The sequence below is a fragment of the Mixophyes fleayi genome, chromosome 11, assembly GCF_038048845.1.
Source record: "Mixophyes fleayi isolate aMixFle1 chromosome 11, aMixFle1.hap1, whole genome shotgun sequence".
Classification (NCBI taxonomy): domain Eukaryota; kingdom Metazoa; phylum Chordata; class Amphibia; order Anura; family Limnodynastidae; genus Mixophyes; species Mixophyes fleayi.
In genome coordinates this window covers 3044213-3062622 of record NC_134412.1, presented here as the reverse complement: position 1 = coordinate 3062622, position 18410 = coordinate 3044213, and the positions used below count along the sequence as shown (strand labels likewise).

Genomic DNA, 18410 nt, shown 5'->3' with positions numbered 1-18410 from the left:
TATAGCCATTTTACCAACGACTGGGGGAAAAGTCCCGATGAGCATGCTGATCCATGTGTACACACTATTTACCTTCAGCTCTGTGCTCTTCATCTCTCAGAACAATCGGCTGAAAAGACGGACTCTGTAAACTCTATGGAGATCTGGTTGTGCCGCGTCCACACTGCAGAATTGGATCGACATTGTTCCATTGTTGAAGGAGATGTTTAGTTTTGTTTCAAAATCAAATGAAACAATATGATGTGCTTTGGAATGATGATGGCTCTTCACTGGAGTACACACTGAATGGTCATTTAGCGTGTAATTTGCCCAATAATGGGCTTAAAACTCTGTAGTGTGTACCCAGCCTTACAGCAAGGTCCTCTTATCTCATTTTTACTCTTCTCTTAGTGAACTAATACACTACTTCTGAAACCATTACCGGACGATACCACAGTATACGTGTCTCCTTCTAAAAGCTCTTTATATGATCCTGTGTGTCCCAACTGCTTCTAATTCAATGTCACAATCCTACTTAACGCTCATCTCCCGTTCTCTCACTGACTAATCACCATCACACACTCCCTAGTCCACCATGCCTGCTGTCTTGTTGTCATCCTAGACTCTCAGCTTCCCCTCACACACATTCAGAACCTCCCGCTGTCGTCATAATCTCCTTTGAAACAGTATAAAAATAAGGATGTTATCAAAACCCTTATCCAGCTGCCTTGACTAGTGCAAGCCCAATAGGGGGCTATTGGGCTTTCCTTTCACATGTCTTATCTAATCTACAATCCATCCTAAATGCAGCTGCCAGACATCTTCCTTCCTCCCAGATCCACAGCTACTGCACCACTCTACAAATCCCTGCACTGGTACCCCATTACTGCCAGAACCCAAATCAAACTCCTCACCACCCCTCCCTCTCATACATATCTGACCGTGTGATAAGATTCACCCCCTCTCAGATCTGCTTCGCTTACTCTAATATTCATCTGTCCTGCAGGACTTCTCCTGTGCGCTCCACACTTCTGGAAACTCTTACAAACCAGACTTCCCCCAACCTCTGTCTCTCCTTCTTCTGTTTCTATAAGTAATATCTAATATTAATGTTGGGAGGGTAAGTCTGATTGTACAGTGCTTTATAGGTTTCTGTAATTGTAACATGTTTCTGATCACTGGATTGATTGTATTTATACCGTGTGTTGTAGAGAGCGTGTGGGTGGTCTGTACATTTCTCTGATTCATCCTTCATATATTTACACACTGGACAACAATGCAATGTAACACATACTGACAATGTGTTACCTTGGATCTGCGATGAATAATGGAAGGGGTACATTACAGGGTGGTACAGATTGGTTGCATGGTGTCTGAATGTTGCTAATTCCTGACAGATAACAGTAAGAGTAACACGGGCACCAGCCTGGCTGGTAAGTCTTTAATATTACTTATAATGCAATTACACTTGTAGATAATACTTCAATCAACCAACAGTGTCTCATTGTGCCACACAATTCACTATATGAAATGCAGGTGTAACGGGCCTGCACCCCCCGCCGCAGAAGTATGACTCCTTCCCACACTGTGCACAAACACTGAACTCTCTGCGACAGACAATTTATAACTTAGATTTGGTAGCTGAGCAGTGGTCCTCTGGTTAGAGGATGCAGTCCCACCACTTGAATGAAAATGGCTTCCGCACAACGTTGGTGCCACAGTGCACTTCTCCATAGTTCAGGTGGTAAGTGGCGAAATCGTCGATGAAGGTACAAATCAGTCCCATTGGCTCCAGTAATGAGCGCACCTTCTCCTCTAAGCAACACGTGCCGTTCAGCTTCGGGCCAAATGGTTTCGGAATCCCCAGCTGCTTGCCCAGGACCAGCATGTTCACCTTGGAAGGGGGAAAGACTGATCAGACAAAGCGATATTTCAAAGATCAATGCTAAGGTTTGGACCTAGAGCTCCTGCTTTCACTTTACCTTAAAGCAGCAATTTAACATAGAAGGTTTTGTATTGTTAAAGAGCAAGTATCTGATTTTTCATAGCTATCCTACAAATCATTATCTCCTTTTCAAATTCTCTCTGGAGGGTGCAAAGTATGGGTGGCAGTTACACACAGGCTTTTACAGCTCTCAGAATGTCATGTGAAGGCGGATAAGTGGAGGATTCTACAGTGGAGCTCAGAGGGGTGTGCCAAAGCATCTCTGCTCTCTACAACATGTGACTGTGGTTGCTATGGTAGCCACATGATGCTACAGAATTATAAATCATTAACAGCAGCCTGAAGAAACAAATCAATGCTAAATGGTAACTACCAACATTTTTATAGCCTGCCACAGTGATTTCTCTGGAGCTCACCATGTTGGGAAAGAAGGCTTCTGCGTCGTTCATGGAGGAATTACATTTGTACAGTGTAGGGATATCGATGATATCGGCCTCGGACAGTCCCAGCTCCTTCTTCATAATCGTCCTGTTCATGTCAATGTGTTCCTGGGAGGTGAAATACAAGATATTAGGCCCTCAAACTGCTCATCAACCTCCATTATTAAGAACCTCCTGGAGGACAGTCAGGTCACCTTATGTAAATACATTCAGAGGCCGGCGCTGGACCCAATAATTACCTGACAGATATTTGAAGACTTCTCCAACACCTTGTCTGCCAGGATTTCATCAATGGTCATTGTCTTTATTTGTAATTCTGCAATAAATAAATACAAATAACACTATATCTATTGTGAGATGCTGTCCTTTCCCTATTTACTGACACTCGGTCTTGCAGGAGAACTTAGAGTCCCAGATTGCACCTTGGATAAGTCACTTTGTCTTAACAGTCCCTGAAGCACCGATCTGTCCCTTCCTATGGCCCAATGTAATAACCAACACCCCATATGATTGTACGCTCAGTATTCAGTGGCTCTGGCCCATTCATAACAGAATTAAACAAATTGTGGGCAGGTGACTGAGTGGACCAATAGCAAAGCTTGCATTTCCTATTGGTCCATACAGTCACCCCCCCCCCCACCCCCCTCAAGCCTGTCAGTTCACTTCCACCAACTGGGGAAAGGGGTTGCCCGAGAATCCGCTATAAATACCAGGATGGGTGTCTCGCAAGAATTCAGGGGTAACAGGCGAATACTGTAAAGTATAAAGCCCACTAGTGGGTGGAAATGGACCGGTGATGGGACTTATTATTGTATCGGCTGTATACAAAAGGGAGTTTTGTTCCATTTGCACAAGGAAGCCTATTTAACAAGTCTCAGGATGGGCATCACAGGCGTTCATACAATGCTTTATTCTTAAAATAAAGCGGTTTTTAAGGGCAATCATGTTTCAAATATGTTTTTTAATAATAAAACCTGGTTTTCTACTTTTCATTTTTATATTGTGAGTCTTTACTTCCACTGCATATGTGCAATAAAATTGATATATATATATATATATATGTAAAGGACACAATCATGGAAATTCACTTTGGTTCTCAAATATAACAATATTTCTTCCTTTATTATAATCGGTTATGATAAAATGTTTTGTGTATAATCTATGATAGCTGCTGCGTCCACTGACCTCCAGAAATACGCCACCTGCCCAGATTATTTCAGAAAGAGAAAACGCCCTGTATTTGCGCTACCGATGAGGTCTCATTGTCTATATGTAACAATGATCCAGGCGGGCTGTACCCACCTTCGAACATGAGCGTGCTCCCGTGCCCCTCTCTCTGCTTCTCTCTGAACAGCTCCAGACAGGCTCTGGGACTCGCTAAAAGCAGCCGGAAACCCTGAAGAACATGAGAAATGTACACGTGTGATATGTAGGGTGGACGGAAACCAGCGGTAAACACGGCTGGCACTACCATTAGGTGAACCTGGGCAGTTGTCCAAAGCGCCAATGCTTTGGGGCCGTTTAAAACAGTAAATGTACAACAATCACATAGTCATTCAGCATAATGTCGCCTTGGTACTCACACAGTGACCGTTGGCTGCAGACATGAAGGAGATTTGGAAATATAAGTGGCTATTGTTAGTGACAGTCACAGTTAGAAGTAACTGACACGCTGGGCTTTAGAATTTGCCCCTTTTGGATATCGTGCCATTCAGCGTCTTGCAGCTTTGCTGTGACTATATCTGTTTGGTGATGGAGTGTGGAGGAACTAATGTAGCATTTTAGTTTAACAAACCCTGAGGTGGAAGGTGGCAGGTGAAGGCTGAAGTCTCAGTAAATGGGTTTAGGAAGAACTGATGGAACCGCACGCCATCGTTCAGACCTAAGAGCGTACATTCACCTCTACTGTGGCAATAGGCACCGTCCTATTCATGATTATTACTTCATAACCACAAGACGGGGTCTATAGGAAAATCCTGCAGGTCCACAGGGAACCGCTACTAGTCAAGTATTTGTCAGCTTGTATAATAATTATTGAAATAAGAGATGAAGCTGTATAATTTCATATCTCCCGTCACCTATACCCCGCGTGTGGGACTCACCTTCCTGTCGGGCGCCAGTACAAAGCTCAAGAATTCATCGATGTGAGAGACGTACAGCCAGGTAGAGTATAGATAGACCGGTACCTGCACCCGCTGAGCTTGCAGGAAGTCTGTGACGATTTTATTCATGTGCAGGTTTGAGCTGTAAATACGAGAATATGAATTTAATAAAGAGGTTTCTAAAGTTTTTTTTTACCATTTGTAATCCTTTCCTGAGTCCCGACCCCTTATAAACTGGTGATGTACTATCTAAATCCGTCCTTCTAACTAATTACAGGTCATTATCTAGACATATATTATAAAGACAATTTAGGCCGGTTACACCCAGTGATTACCACTGTGGTATTATTAAAATAATGGTTTAAATTTTACAGGCAATACTCTGTCGAACCGAGGTAGGAAATCCGACAACATGTAATCCACTTGTAATAATACTTTTTGTTTTATGTTAGTGGGAATATAATGACATGGCCAAGCTGTGCTTTGGAGAGAGAATATTATATAATATTATATAATTTATATTTTGATGGATGTGACAATGGAGCCAAAGATATTAAGAGCTATAGGAAGCAGCCGGCAGTCTTAGGAATGAGAAGTCTAATGGGTAATTGCTTACTCGGGTACATTGACATATTTGAAAGGAAAATAAACGGTAAAATGCAAGATTTAGTCATTTAACTGATCATTATTTAAAATATATGCGTCCAGATTTTAAGTTATTTAAAGCAGCAATCCTTTGAAAGAAATGTAGGGATGTTTTCAGGCTGTAAGAAGAAGACTGGCATTTACTATTTTCCTTGTTTATTTTCTTCAGGCTGCTATTTAGGATTATAGGCTACCATGGCAACCACAGCCACATGGTACATGATGCTGTGAGCAGAGAGGCTTTGGAACACCTCTCTGAGCTCTGCCACATCCGCCTTCTCCCCCCTCTGCTATCACATGAAAAGTGGAGAGCTGTGAGCCTGCGTCTGGCAGCCATTTGTGTTTGACAAACAGATATTTTGAAAGAGACATAACGATCTATGGGAGGATAACTAATTAGCAAGTTAAGTTTTCAGCATGCACTGGCCATTTTTCTTAAAGAAAAAATCTTCTTTGTGGAATTGCTGCTTTAAATTGTATTTTCCAAAATCACACGGAACATTATTTTCAGTTTCAATGAGAAGCAGGAGGTGGCACTTTTTTTCCTGACCTCTATACAGGTCAGAAAAAACAGTACAAGAAAAGATTTTGGCAACACAAAAGAAGGAAATCCGCATTAATGGGAAAGCTTTTCTATGTAATATTGGAATGGAAATATAATTGTGTTTTCTCACTTTATTTAATCATACAATACAGTGTTGATTCTGTGTACATATACAATGCAGGTGGAGCTACATACTGTGCATTGCTTAAATTTCAGCAGTCTAAAGACAGTATCATTTGTTGGTGATCGTTACCATTCTAGAATGCCTATAAATAATTTGGGGTATTTACAGAAATTTGCAGGATTACAAACCAATAAATTAAATTGCTCCAATATAAAATAATTTAAGAAACATGTCTAATATGACCATATACTGACCATACATCTATAAAGGAAGGGGTTTTATTTATAAAGCAGCTACGTGTATTTTATTTAAAATTCCATGGTCATATTTAGTTGTTTTCAGTGATCTGGGGGCAGTTTGTAGATGATGACAAGGAGTAGATACGTACATGGAAAGACCATCCCCAATGAGGATCCTCCCTAGGGGGTAAACCTTCCCCCCGGCAGTCACAGGGGGACTAACATCCAGGTTCCCAAATGCATCCAAAGTGTTCACCGTACGGTCGTCTTCCGGTTCCCTTGTCACATATCCAAAATCTGGTCCCTTGGGAGAGAGAGGGAGAGTCCTTAAAACACATTTTTATTGAGACCTCTCTCGGCTTTCTCATATCTTTTTACTTGGCTGTAACAGATGAAAAATCATTAAAAATTGCTTTATTGTTTGAATATAACATTTTCTAAATGTTTAAACCTTTTTAATATATAATTCTTGTTTAAATTGAAAAAAAAAAAATTGAAAAAAAAAAAAAACAACAATTATTTGTGTAACTGAAAGTCCAAATCTTTCTGTACTTAGTGATACAAAACTGTTCCCACACATAGTGCACTGTTTAAGAAATAATATATAAATAACCAGACAGCTCCCCCCATCCCCAAATCTGCACCCAGCCCCAGGCTGAAAACAAAGTGCAGGTGCAAAAAGATAGCATGCCCCCCTCCCAGAAGCACCAAGCACCACACTGAAAAGTGCTGGGCTTCTTCCTGACACCCCTGGACCATACTTGTTTACTCTCCCTGAATGACCAGTAGACTCCCGAATTGCAGAGAAGCGCGAACACCTTCTCGGATTCCGAGCTGAAGCAGGGCTTATGACATGATTTGTGTCAGTAAGCCCCCCCTACCCCCTCATCTTTCCCCCCCAGTAGCATAAATGCCGCTAGTATCGCCATTGAATCTGGCAGGACTGTGGTGACGTGATAATTTTACCTCACCCCTTCCCAGCTTGATCTCCCCTCATGAGAGAGAGAAGATCAAGTGGCCCAAATATCCCAAATAATCTCACTCGTATATAACAAGACAAAAAAAGAACAAACCAGAACATCTTTATAGGGAAAGTTTTTGAGTCCTCTGTTTCTTGGGGAGTCCAACACGACCGGGAATCTTTTGTGAGGAGCTTCAATATAGCCAAACTCCATCTCATCCTGCAAGGGGAGAGAGGACAGAACTGTGTTACTGTAGGTGTACAGTCCACACTTACATCCGCTGGAGGAGAGAGAGAGGACAGGACAGAGCTGTGTTAATGGAGATGTAGGTGTACAGTCCACTCTTACATCAACTGGAGGAGAGAGAGAGAGAGGACAGGACAGAGCTGTGTTATTGGAGATGTAGGTGTACAGTCCACTCTTACATCAGCTGGAGGAGAGAGTGGACAGGACAGAGCTGTGTTATTGGAGATGTAGGTGTACAGTCCACTCTTACATCAACTGGAGGAGAGAGAGGACAGGACAGAGCTGTGTTATTGGAGATGTAGGTGTACAGTCCACTCTTACATCAACTGGAGGAGAGAGAGAGGACAGGACAGAGCTGTGTTATTGGAGATGTAGGTGTACAGTCCACTCTTACATCAGCTGGAGGAGAGAGAGAGGACAGGACAGAGCTATGTTATTGGAGATGTAGGTGTACAGTCCACTCTTACATCAGCCGGAGGAGAGAGAGAGAGAGGACAGGACAGAGCTGTGTTATTGAAGATGTAGGTGTACAGTCCACTCTTACATCAGCCGGAGGAGAGAGAGGACAGGACAGAGCTGTGTTATTGGAGATGTAGATGTACAGTCCACTCTTACATCAGCCAGAGGAGAGAGAGGACAGGACAGAGCTGTGTTATTGGAGATGTAGGTGTACAGTCCACTCTTACATCAGCTGGAGGAGAGAGTGGACAGGACAGAGCTGTGTTATTGGAGATGTAGGTGTACAGTCCACTCTTACATCAACTGGAGGAGAGAGAGGACAGGACAGAGCTGTGTTATTGGAGATGTAGGTGTACAGTCCACTCTTACATCAACTGGAGGAGAGAGAGAGGACAGGACAGAGCTGTGTTATTGGAGATGTAGGTGTACAGTCCACTCTTACATCAGCTGGAGGAGAGAGAGAGGACAGGACAGAGCTATGTTATTGGAGATGTAGGTGTACAGTCCACTCTTACATCAGCCGGAGGGGAGAGAGAGAGAGAGAGAGAGAGAGAGGACAGGACAGAGCTGTGTTATTGAAGATGTAGATGTACAGTCCACTCTTACATCAGCCGGAGGAGAGAGAGGACAGGACAGAGCTGTGTTATTGGAGATGTAGATGTACAGTCCACTCTTACATCAGCTGGAGGAGAGAGAGGACAGGACAGAGCTGTGTTATTGGAGATGTAGGTGTACAGTCCACTCTTACATCAGCCGGAGGAGAGAGAGAGAGAGAGTGGACAGGACAGAGCTGTGTTATTGGAGATGTAGGTGTACAGTCCACTCTTACATCAGCTGGAGGAGAGAGAGGACAGGGCAGAGCTGTGTTATTGAAGATGTAGGTGTACAGTCCACTCTTACATCAGCTGGAGGAGAGAGAGGACAGGACAGAGCTGTGTTATTGGAGATGTAGATGTACAGTCCACTCTTGCATCAGCTGGAGGAGAGAGAGGACAGGACAGAGCTGTGTTATTGGAGATGTAGGTGTACAGTCCACTCTTACATCAGCTGGAGGAGAGAGTGGACAGGACAGAGCTGTGTTATTGGAGATGTAGGTGTACAGTCCACTCTTACATCAACTGGAGAGAGAGAGAGAGAGAGAGGACAGGACATAGCTATGTTATTGGAGATGTAGGTGTACAGTCCACTCTTACATCAGCTGGAGGAGAGAGTGGACAGGACAGAGCCGTGTTATTGGAGATGTAGGTGTACAGTCCACTCTTACATCAACTGGAGGAGAGAGAGAGAGAGAGAGAGGACAGAACAGAGCTGTGTTATTGGAGATGTAGGTGTACAGTCCACTCTTACATCAGCCGGAGGAGAGAGAGAGAGAGAGAGGACAGAACAGAGCTGTGTTATTGGAGATGTAGGTGTACAGTCCACTCTTACATCAGCCGGAGGAGAGAGAGGACAGGACAGAGCTGTGTTATTGGAGATGTAGGTGTACAGTCCACTCTTACATGAGCTGGAGGAGAGAGAGAGGACAGGGCAGAGCTGTGTTATTGGACATATAGATGCACAGTCCACTCTTACATCAGCCGGAGAAGAGAGAGGACAGGACAGAGCTGTGTTATTGGAGATGTAGGTGTACAGTCCACTCTTACATCAGCCGGAGGAGAGAGAGGACAGGACAGAGCTGTGTTATTGGAGATGTAGGTGTACAGTCCACTCTTACATCAGCCGGAGGAGAGAGAGGACAGGACAGAACTGTGTTATTGGAGATGTAGGTGTACAGTCCACTCTTACATCAGCCGGAGGAGAGAGAGGACAGGACAAAGCTGTGTTATTGGAGATGTAGGTGTACAGTCCACTCTTACATCAGCCGGAGGAGAGAGAGGACAGGACAGAACTGTGTTATTGGAGATGTAGGTGTACAGTCCACTCTTACATCAGCTGGAGGAGAGAGAGGACAGGACAGAACTGTGTTATTGGAGATGTAGGTGTACAGTCCACTCTTACATCAGCCGGAGGAGAGAGAGGACAGGACAAAGCTGTGTTATTGGACATATAGATGCACAGTCCACTCTTACATCAGCTGGATAATAATGTTTCCTCATGGGAGAGGCGTGTCACTGCGCATGGGCCACTCCCCCATAGAGCCTGTGCCAGCAGGTAGTTGAGGGTGTCACGGTGGCTTGTCACCATCCTGCTGAGGTCACAGGACTTTTCCTGTTTTGCCAGCCCTGATGTTATCCCTTCTTGTTGATTGCAGGCTCCCGGCGTCAGTACCCCGCTTTCTCCCAGTGTAATGTATTCCGAGCACTCACCTGTATCCATTTGTCCCCATTGTTGTCTGCGTATGGGCATTCATTCAGCGTACACCGCGACTTCTTCACAAAGTCCCTTAACATCTTTACAAAGTCCTCATTGTCATTCACACTGGGCAGAAAGGAAACTAATTTAGACTGATTGGATAGTCAGTAATTACTCAGTAGTTAACATATATACAGAGATTTGTCAATTTGTAACTACACAGGATATAAATATACCTATATGGTTCTCACTCAGAACTAGACATGAGGATACGCAGGGTTATTTCGTAACATTGTAACAAACATAACAGAGCCAATCGGAGATTAGCTTTTATCTAATAATTGCAAGCTTGAGAATGAAAGCTAACATATTATTGTTTTTTTAGGTTTAGCTCTTTCATACATTTACCCCTTTGTCTCACTAGACATGTCAAGGATGTATAGGTCTTCTCACTAGGCAATACCACTATATTTACACTGTGTCTCCCTAAACCAGTATGTATAGGTCTTCTCACTAGGCAATAACACTATATTTACACCTTGTCTCCCTAAACCAGTATGTATAGGTCTTCTCACTAGGCAATACCACTATATTTACACTGTGTCTCCTTAAACCAGTATGTATAGGTCTTCTCACTAGGCAATACCACTATATTTACACCTTTTCTCCCTAAACCAGTATGTATAGGTCTTCTCACTAGGCAATACCACTATATTTACACTGTGTCTCCCTAAACCAGTATGTATAGGTCTTCTCACTAGGCAATAACACTATATTTACACCTTGTCTCCCTAAACCAGTATGTATAGGTCTTCTCACTAGGCAATACCACTATATTTACACTGTGTCTCCCTAAACCAGTATGTATAGGTCTTCTCACTAGGCAATACCACTATATTTACACCTTGTCTCCCTAAACCAGTATGTATAGGTCTTCTCATTAGGCAATACCACTATATTTACACTGTGTCTCCCTAAACCAGTATGTATAGGTCTTTTCACTAGGCAATACTGTATCTACACGCTGTCTCCCTAGACCAGTATGTGTAGGCCTATTCACTAGGGTATACTCCAATATCTACCCCTTGTTTCACCAGACCAGTATGTATAGGTCTTCTTACTTTCCATATGACCTTCACCCCAGTAAGCAGCAGGAGCACGCGTGTGGCATAAAAGTACCTACACACGAGAGCCTGCGTGTTCAGTAGCCCAAATTAGGGATTGAGGTCTTCATTGGGGGGGGGGGGGGGTAGGCGGTACTCATTTATAAGTTGTCCAGATCAGACTGGAAAGCTGTCATTCTAAGGTAGAGGGGTTAATTTATTTATTGTGACCCAACAGTAAATACGTCTTGGGCGTTAATTGTAGAGTTCTCCTCCCTGTTATTTTTCATGCGCTATGATTAAATATTGGTGCACAATTCTGGAGAAGTTACTGGAGGGCGTGTATCCAATGTCTTTCACTGTAATTCACTTCTCAAATCTGGTACCTTTGTTCCAGGTGACGTACCACACGTACTGCTGATGAACCTTTTGCTATTAACTTTTTATGTTTGGATAAATATAGGTCTACTTCTATATCATTTAGAACATACAATTAAATATGTAAGAGAATACTTACAATATTTTATTATTGAATACGTTACATTGACTTTACTAATGTGATTAAAAATTATATTGGTATGAAACACGGACAGATGGACCGCTGTGCTCTGAGAAAGAGATGAGATTTTAAATAAATGTCTTATTTTGCGAACCTGATCTGTCTTGTGCAAATCACAATGTTACATGTGCTTCACAAAACATTATTTTAGACTTGTTTCTGGTAATGTTGTCTGCGGGTGTTATAACGATGAATGGGGTTATAGAGACAAATGCAAGTCCCCATATCAGGAGTCCGAGGTGCCTAATATACTTATAATACACTGCTCCTCGATGCTTATGTGATGCTAAATGTGAAGAATATCCCAACCCATCCTCTATAACTTGCTGCATTACTCCTATTTGATTATGTTATCACAGAGGTGACTATAATTATTTTGCATGCTGCAGAAGGCATAGTGCTGGCATTAAGCACTGCCACCTACGTAACATAGTACTAAAGTATTTTTAGGGACGTGACCATTTTCGCTCTGCAGAAGTACATTTTGCACTTCTAGACTGCAGACAGAATACAGACCCCCCCACTGCAAATTCCTGGTTTATCAGTAGTACTGCGGCTTACTAGGAACAGTGGGCATGCAGGTACCTACTTGCAGACATAGACCTCTAGGGGCTTCTGAGTGTTTGGGGTCATGATCCATGGTGCCACTCTGAAGACCACCCGCTCTTTGAAGATCTCGGTCTAAGAGGTACAAACAGTCTGTAAATCGTATACAGTGATAAACCTAGATTTTAAGAAAAACAAAATAACTATTGATGTTTTTTGAAAAGTTAGGCTCCACCCTCTGCGCTCTGTCTGCCTCTACCGTCCTGTCTCACTGAGCCGGGTGTAGGGAAACGCCCACTTTGGGATTGGCCAACTTTATAAACTGGCATTGTGCAGTGTGTAAAATATATACATTTATAATTTTTTTATTTTTTTTTACAAACACTGGGTAGCAGTAACTCCTGTTCAAATGGATTAGTGGCATTTTAAAGGACATGAGTGGGTAACCCACATGAGAATGACCCTTTGGTCAAGCGGACAGATCATTTGCGCCGTGACGCCACTGATTTTTACTCTTGGAAGATGACTGCGCAACAGTCCAACATTCCCGACATTAACCATCGTGATCGATAATAATCCGATTTAAATCAGATTACTATTGAGCGTTGCAGATGTTTTTGGGACACAGGCTGAAGCCTATTGCCCCATATCCTCTTTAATATCTAAGACTATGTGCTGGCATTTCTGTTCAGGAATAGAAAAATGGGGCAGCACGGTGGCTCAGTGGTTAGCACTTCTGCCTCACTGCACTGAGGTCATGAGTTCAATCCCCAACCATGACCTTATCTGTGTGGAGTTTGTATGTTCTCCCTGTGTTTGCGTGGGTTTCCTCTGGATGCTCTGGTTTCCTCCCACACTCCAAAAACATATTAATAGGTTAATTGGCTGCTATCAAATTGACCTTAGTCTCTCTCTGCGTGTGTGTGTGTGTGTGTATGTGTGTGTTAGGAAATTTAGACTGTAAGCTCCAATGGGGCAGGGACTGATGTGAGTGAGTTCTCTGTACAGCGCTGCGGAATTAATGGCGATATATAAATAAATGGTGATGATGATGATGATGAGCATCATAGTTATGTGTCATGTCATTGTTTGTAATAATCACATGTATTAATAGCTGTACTATGACCCACATTGTATTAATACATTGGACGCATTCCCCAGTAATCCTTCATAAGCAACGGTGTAATTACCCACAATGCAATTTGCTAGTTAAGTATAATTATCTCTACTTGTCTACTATTCACTTCAATACCAGCTTCCAGTATCTCCTCCCTTACACATAATTCCAGTAGGCCAAAGACTTTGCAGATAAAACATGAAATATTATGTTAAAAGGTCACCCCACCCACCATCACATATGCCTGTATTTTATAGCTATAGAGCTGAAGAACATTTGAAAGGACGGCAGTCCGTCTGGTGGTGAACTGTAGCAGGGGATTGGGTGATTAGGTTTGGTCCAATCACTTGTCTCTAGCTGGCATAGCTCCTCCCACTTTTACCGTTTGCTATGCAGGCGAGAAAGCTCTTAATATGTCAGGAAATGGCTACAGTGACCTGTGCAATTAGTTTGATGATAATCCTGGAAACTGAAATAAAATGTATTTATATATGTAAATCACAAACTGATGTGTCAGGTCCATAGTACATAGTCCTGTCTATAGTACAATACCCTAACTAATGTCACATTCACTCATCCTCCTGTCTGATCACTTACCCCATATCCGATCTTCTGAAATGAGAGGTTTATATAGACCAGACCCGAGAAGTCAACGTCCGGGAACTCCAGACCCTCCACATAGAACTTTATCTCGTCCCTATACTCACGCTGGACATCATATGACAGCTTACCCTTCCCCAGGACATGTGTGCACCTGAACTCTAGAACACAGGTACAAGGACATTAACAAGGAGATTGTACATTTGTTGCCCTCATAGTTGCACACGTTCATTCACACACTCACTCTCACATACAGACACATATTCACACGTACAGACACACAAACTAACTCACATAGCGTCCCACATTTACACACACTCACAGATGCACACTCACATACACTTACATTCACTCAAACACTCACAGATGCATACTCACACACACTCTTACAAACACACCCTCTTACGTCAAATGAATGAATAAGGTCCGATCACTTTACATACCTGCCCTATCCCCCCTGGGGTTAGTCCTGCCCTGCACTAGCCCCCACCTCCAGCTACATAACTGCATTATGATCTATGGTGAGATACCCCCATGGTGGGCTGGGATAAGTCCTTACATAGAGATACTTACTCATGATACGATAGACCTTTAGTCTTCTAGAGTCAGGTGTGGATATGGACAGGATCAATTTGTAGTCATCAAAGATCTCATCGGGACCCTCAGCTGTGAGGACCATGGGTGACATGTCCTTCAGATCTGTCAAGAAGAGAAGGTTCATTAGGCCTAAAGCAAATCAGGGGGTAAATGTATCAAGCTGAGAGTTTTCCCAGCATGTTTGAAAAACCAATCAGATTCTAGCTATCATTTATTTAGTTCATTCTGCAAAATGATAGCTAGAATCTGATTGGTTGCTATAGGAAACATCTCCACTTCAAACCCGCTGGAAAACACTCAGCTTGATACATTTACCCCCAGGAATCATTTTCAGACAAACTTCTGCTCAAAAGGATTTCAGGGATTTCATTCTGGTAGATGAGGGTTAAAAATTTAAATTGTTATCGAGAACGTCATCACACAGGGTTGCACTAAACAGTGGATTCAAAAAGTGGCCCTTCAGAATGGGGATCTTATTAAATAAAAATGTTGACCGGTTTCAATCCTTAGCAATGTGCGGTTGGACATCACCGCAATGTCCGGTAGTGGAAACTGCCGTTTACTACGGTAGAGGAATTCCAGCTCACTTTTCCTTGCACCTCTTTGGGGTGAGAATAAAGATTAGCAGAGTTTTCAGTGGCAGATCACTCTGCTTATCGACAACACAGCTCAGTCCATTGCTTGTGATCTGCCTGTGCAGAAAAACAGACATTGACATGTTCAGAGAAAGACTCGAAACAGTAATAGTATCTGCCCGCTCACTAGTGATTACTGCACAGAGGGGATGATAGAGCTCAGACTTGTATCTTTTCATACTGGCTTCACACGTGTCGGCTGAACTCTCCGACACAAGTAGATTCCAAACATCTCTAAGATAGGATTATTTTTTCCACCTGATGACAGCAGAAACATTAACAACAAGAGACTGTAAATTTACTGCCAGATTAATTTAAATTAAGTGGTGTCAGGATGTCAGGAAAGGGCGCCGGTCACCGACACAGCAGCTAAATTGTCAGCCAAGCAATTCTCCGGTAACTAGTGACATCACAGAGGGGTAGGTACCTCACACCCCTGCCGAATGTTTAGTACAAAGCAAACAAATAGGCTGATATTATTAGGAGTGTTACCAAAACTAAATTATTTTAGCTATATAAGAAAATATATTAAACCTTAAACCTGTCTATTCTGCAGTAAAAGTTTGCTATGATAAACCCATTCTTCAGTATATGATAATTAGGATCACCTTATGGATTACTTTTTCCCCAATCTCCCTATCTAAGTAAATTGTGCCTCCAACAGAACCCCCTTCACCGAGACACCATCATAAATGTCATTACATTATCCACTCACATCTGAAACATCTGATGCATGAATAACAATAATAATTAGAAAGCCAAGGTTGGTACCAGCACTGTTGGGCATTGACATGTCCTGGTTGTCAGGAAGACCATAAGGGTTTCGATCACGATCGCAGTTCACCAGCAAAACTGCTCCCCTCCCGTTGGGCCCCCAAGTCCAGGAATCCTGTGATACATTAACATGAGATTATCTGGGATTCTGTTTCATAATGGATATAAATCACAAAGCGAAGAAGAGACTGGAACAAACTACCTTTTTTTTTGCCCCGCGGGTCACCGCTCCGATACGATTTACGTCTACATCCAGAGAAACAGCTGGAATCAGATTATCAAATGGATACAGTCATTTCAGGACATGAAATCTGTCATCCCATCATTACCTCCACCAGGGCTTTTACTGCTCAATAATATAGGAGGGAAGAGCTAGCGACACTCACCAACACACGTCAGGTACAACATGGCACTGCCCAGTAGATCTCTTCCAAGTTTTCCATAATAGTAAACTTTAACCTGGAGAAATTAATAATAACTGGTCACAGATTTCATGTAATTGATTATTTGTTGATATAAGGGGATATGCAGGATGTAATATTGGGTAGAATCGGACTTGGGATGGGGCAGTTTCTGCAGATATAGAACTATGGGTCAGGCCCCCGTGAGGACAGATTTCTTACTTGTTAGGCCATGTGCTTCATTTACATCCATAGGAAACGCATAAGTGCTAAATGTACTAGACATAGCGACACTACACGGTATCACATGATGCATATAACGGTGAGGAGACCAAGAGAGTTTATCATATTCTGTACTAAACTTTTCATTATGGTACAGCTGGTACTAGAACATACAGTACATATGTCATCATTCTGCAGATTATTACTGACCTGTGCAGAGATCTGCAGCACATTGCTCTGTCCCATCTACCCCCTGACAGATACATAGTGATATATTCTGCAGTTTATTATATTACTGACCTCTCTAGAGATCTGCAGAACATTACTCTGTCCCATCTACCCCCTGACAGATACATAGTGATATATTCTGCAGATTATTACATTACTGACCTCTCTAGAGATCTGCAGAACATTGCTCCGTCCCATCTACCCCCTGGCAGATACATAGTGATATATTCTGCAGTTTATTACATTACTGACCTCTCTAGAGATCTGCAGAACATTGCTCTGTTCCATCTACCCCCTGACAGATACATAGTGATATATTCTGCAGATTATTACATTACTGACCTCTCTAGAGATCTGCAGAACATTGCTCTGTTCCATCTACCCCCTGACAGATACATAGTGATATATTCTGCAGATTATTACATTACTGACCTCTCTAGAGATCTGCAGAACATTGCTCTGTTCCATCTACCCCCTGACAGATACATAGTGATATATTCTGCAGATTATTACATTACTGACCTCTCTGTAGATCTGCAGAACATTGCTCTGTTCCATCTACCCCCTGACAGATACATAGTGATATACTCTGCAGATTATTACATTACTGACCTCTCTAGAGATCTGCAGAACATTGCTCTGTTCCATCTACCCCCTGACAGATACATAGTGATATATTCTGCAGATTATTACATTACTGACCTCTCTGTAGATCTGCAGAACATTGCTCTGTTCCATCTACCCCCTGACAGATACATAGTGATATACTCTGCAGATTATTACATTACTGACCTCTCTAGTGATCTGCAGAACATTGCTCTGTTCCATCTACCCCATGACAGATACATAGTGATATATTCTGCAGATTATTACATCACTGACCCCTCTAGAGATCTGCAGAACATCGCTCTGTTCCATCTACCCCCTGACAGATACATAGTGATATATTCTGCAGATTATTATATTACTGACCTCTCTAGAGATCTGCAGAACATTGCTCTATTCCATCTACCCCCTGACAGATACATAGTGATATATTCTGCATATTATTACATTACTGACCTCTCTGTACATCTGCAGAACATTGCTCTGTTCCATCTACCCCCTGACTGATACATAGTGATATATTCTGCAGATTATTACATTACTGCCCTCTCTAGGGATCTGCAGAACATTGCTCTGTTCCATCTACCTCCTGACAGATATAGTGATATGGTCTGCAGATTATTACATTACTGACCTCTCTAGAGATCTGCAGAACTTTTCTCTGCTGCAACAAGGTCACTAGATGATGGAATGATGAACTGAAGCCCTCTGAATATTGTATGACTTATATAACACAATGTATCACCTTGCTGTCGTTCGTATCCTTACTGGCCAGCTGAGGGGTGACCAGGACTCTGATGCTTTTGTTTAAGGGCCATTTTTCCCCTTTTGAGGGTTTGTTCACATTAATGGGGTTGTAAACAATAACGACGTCCAATGAGCTCGTTCCCCGGACATCGAATGAAACGGCCCCTTTTGGAACACACCTGAAAAGGTAATTACAGAGGATCATCAGTTTATCTGTGTATCACACACTTTTGTGTAGGGGGTGGGGGGGTCGGACAGACACTGAATTTTTTTTTTTATTTAATGGCTTTACGAGATA

At 42.5% G+C, this 18410-nt stretch overlaps 1 protein-coding gene across 1 annotated transcript in view; it reads right to left on the bottom strand.

Annotated features, from left to right (window-relative positions):
• Positions 1 to 1392: 1392 nt before the first annotated feature.
• LOC142107739 (protein-arginine deiminase type-1-like) overlaps positions 1393 to 18410 on the bottom strand; it is a 28835-nt gene continuing 11817 nt past the window's right edge. Inside the window, exons 2-16 of the mRNA XM_075191330.1 lie at positions 18111 to 18291; positions 16295 to 16367; positions 16111 to 16172; positions 15906 to 16023; positions 14476 to 14601; positions 13900 to 14063; positions 12229 to 12320; positions 9992 to 10103; positions 7092 to 7199; positions 6168 to 6322; positions 4467 to 4608; positions 3667 to 3760; positions 2604 to 2680; positions 2341 to 2472; positions 1393 to 1873 (exon numbers count right to left, since the gene is read on the bottom strand). Of these exons, the coding sequence (XP_075047431.1) occupies positions 1640 to 1873; positions 2341 to 2472; positions 2604 to 2680; positions 3667 to 3760; positions 4467 to 4608; positions 6168 to 6322; positions 7092 to 7199; positions 9992 to 10103; positions 12229 to 12320; positions 13900 to 14063; positions 14476 to 14601; positions 15906 to 16023; positions 16111 to 16172; positions 16295 to 16367; positions 18111 to 18291 (1870 nt within the window). The 3' untranslated portion in view covers positions 1393 to 1639. The remainder of the gene's footprint in view (positions 1874 to 2340; positions 2473 to 2603; positions 2681 to 3666; positions 3761 to 4466; positions 4609 to 6167; positions 6323 to 7091; positions 7200 to 9991; positions 10104 to 12228; positions 12321 to 13899; positions 14064 to 14475; positions 14602 to 15905; positions 16024 to 16110; positions 16173 to 16294; positions 16368 to 18110; positions 18292 to 18410) is intronic.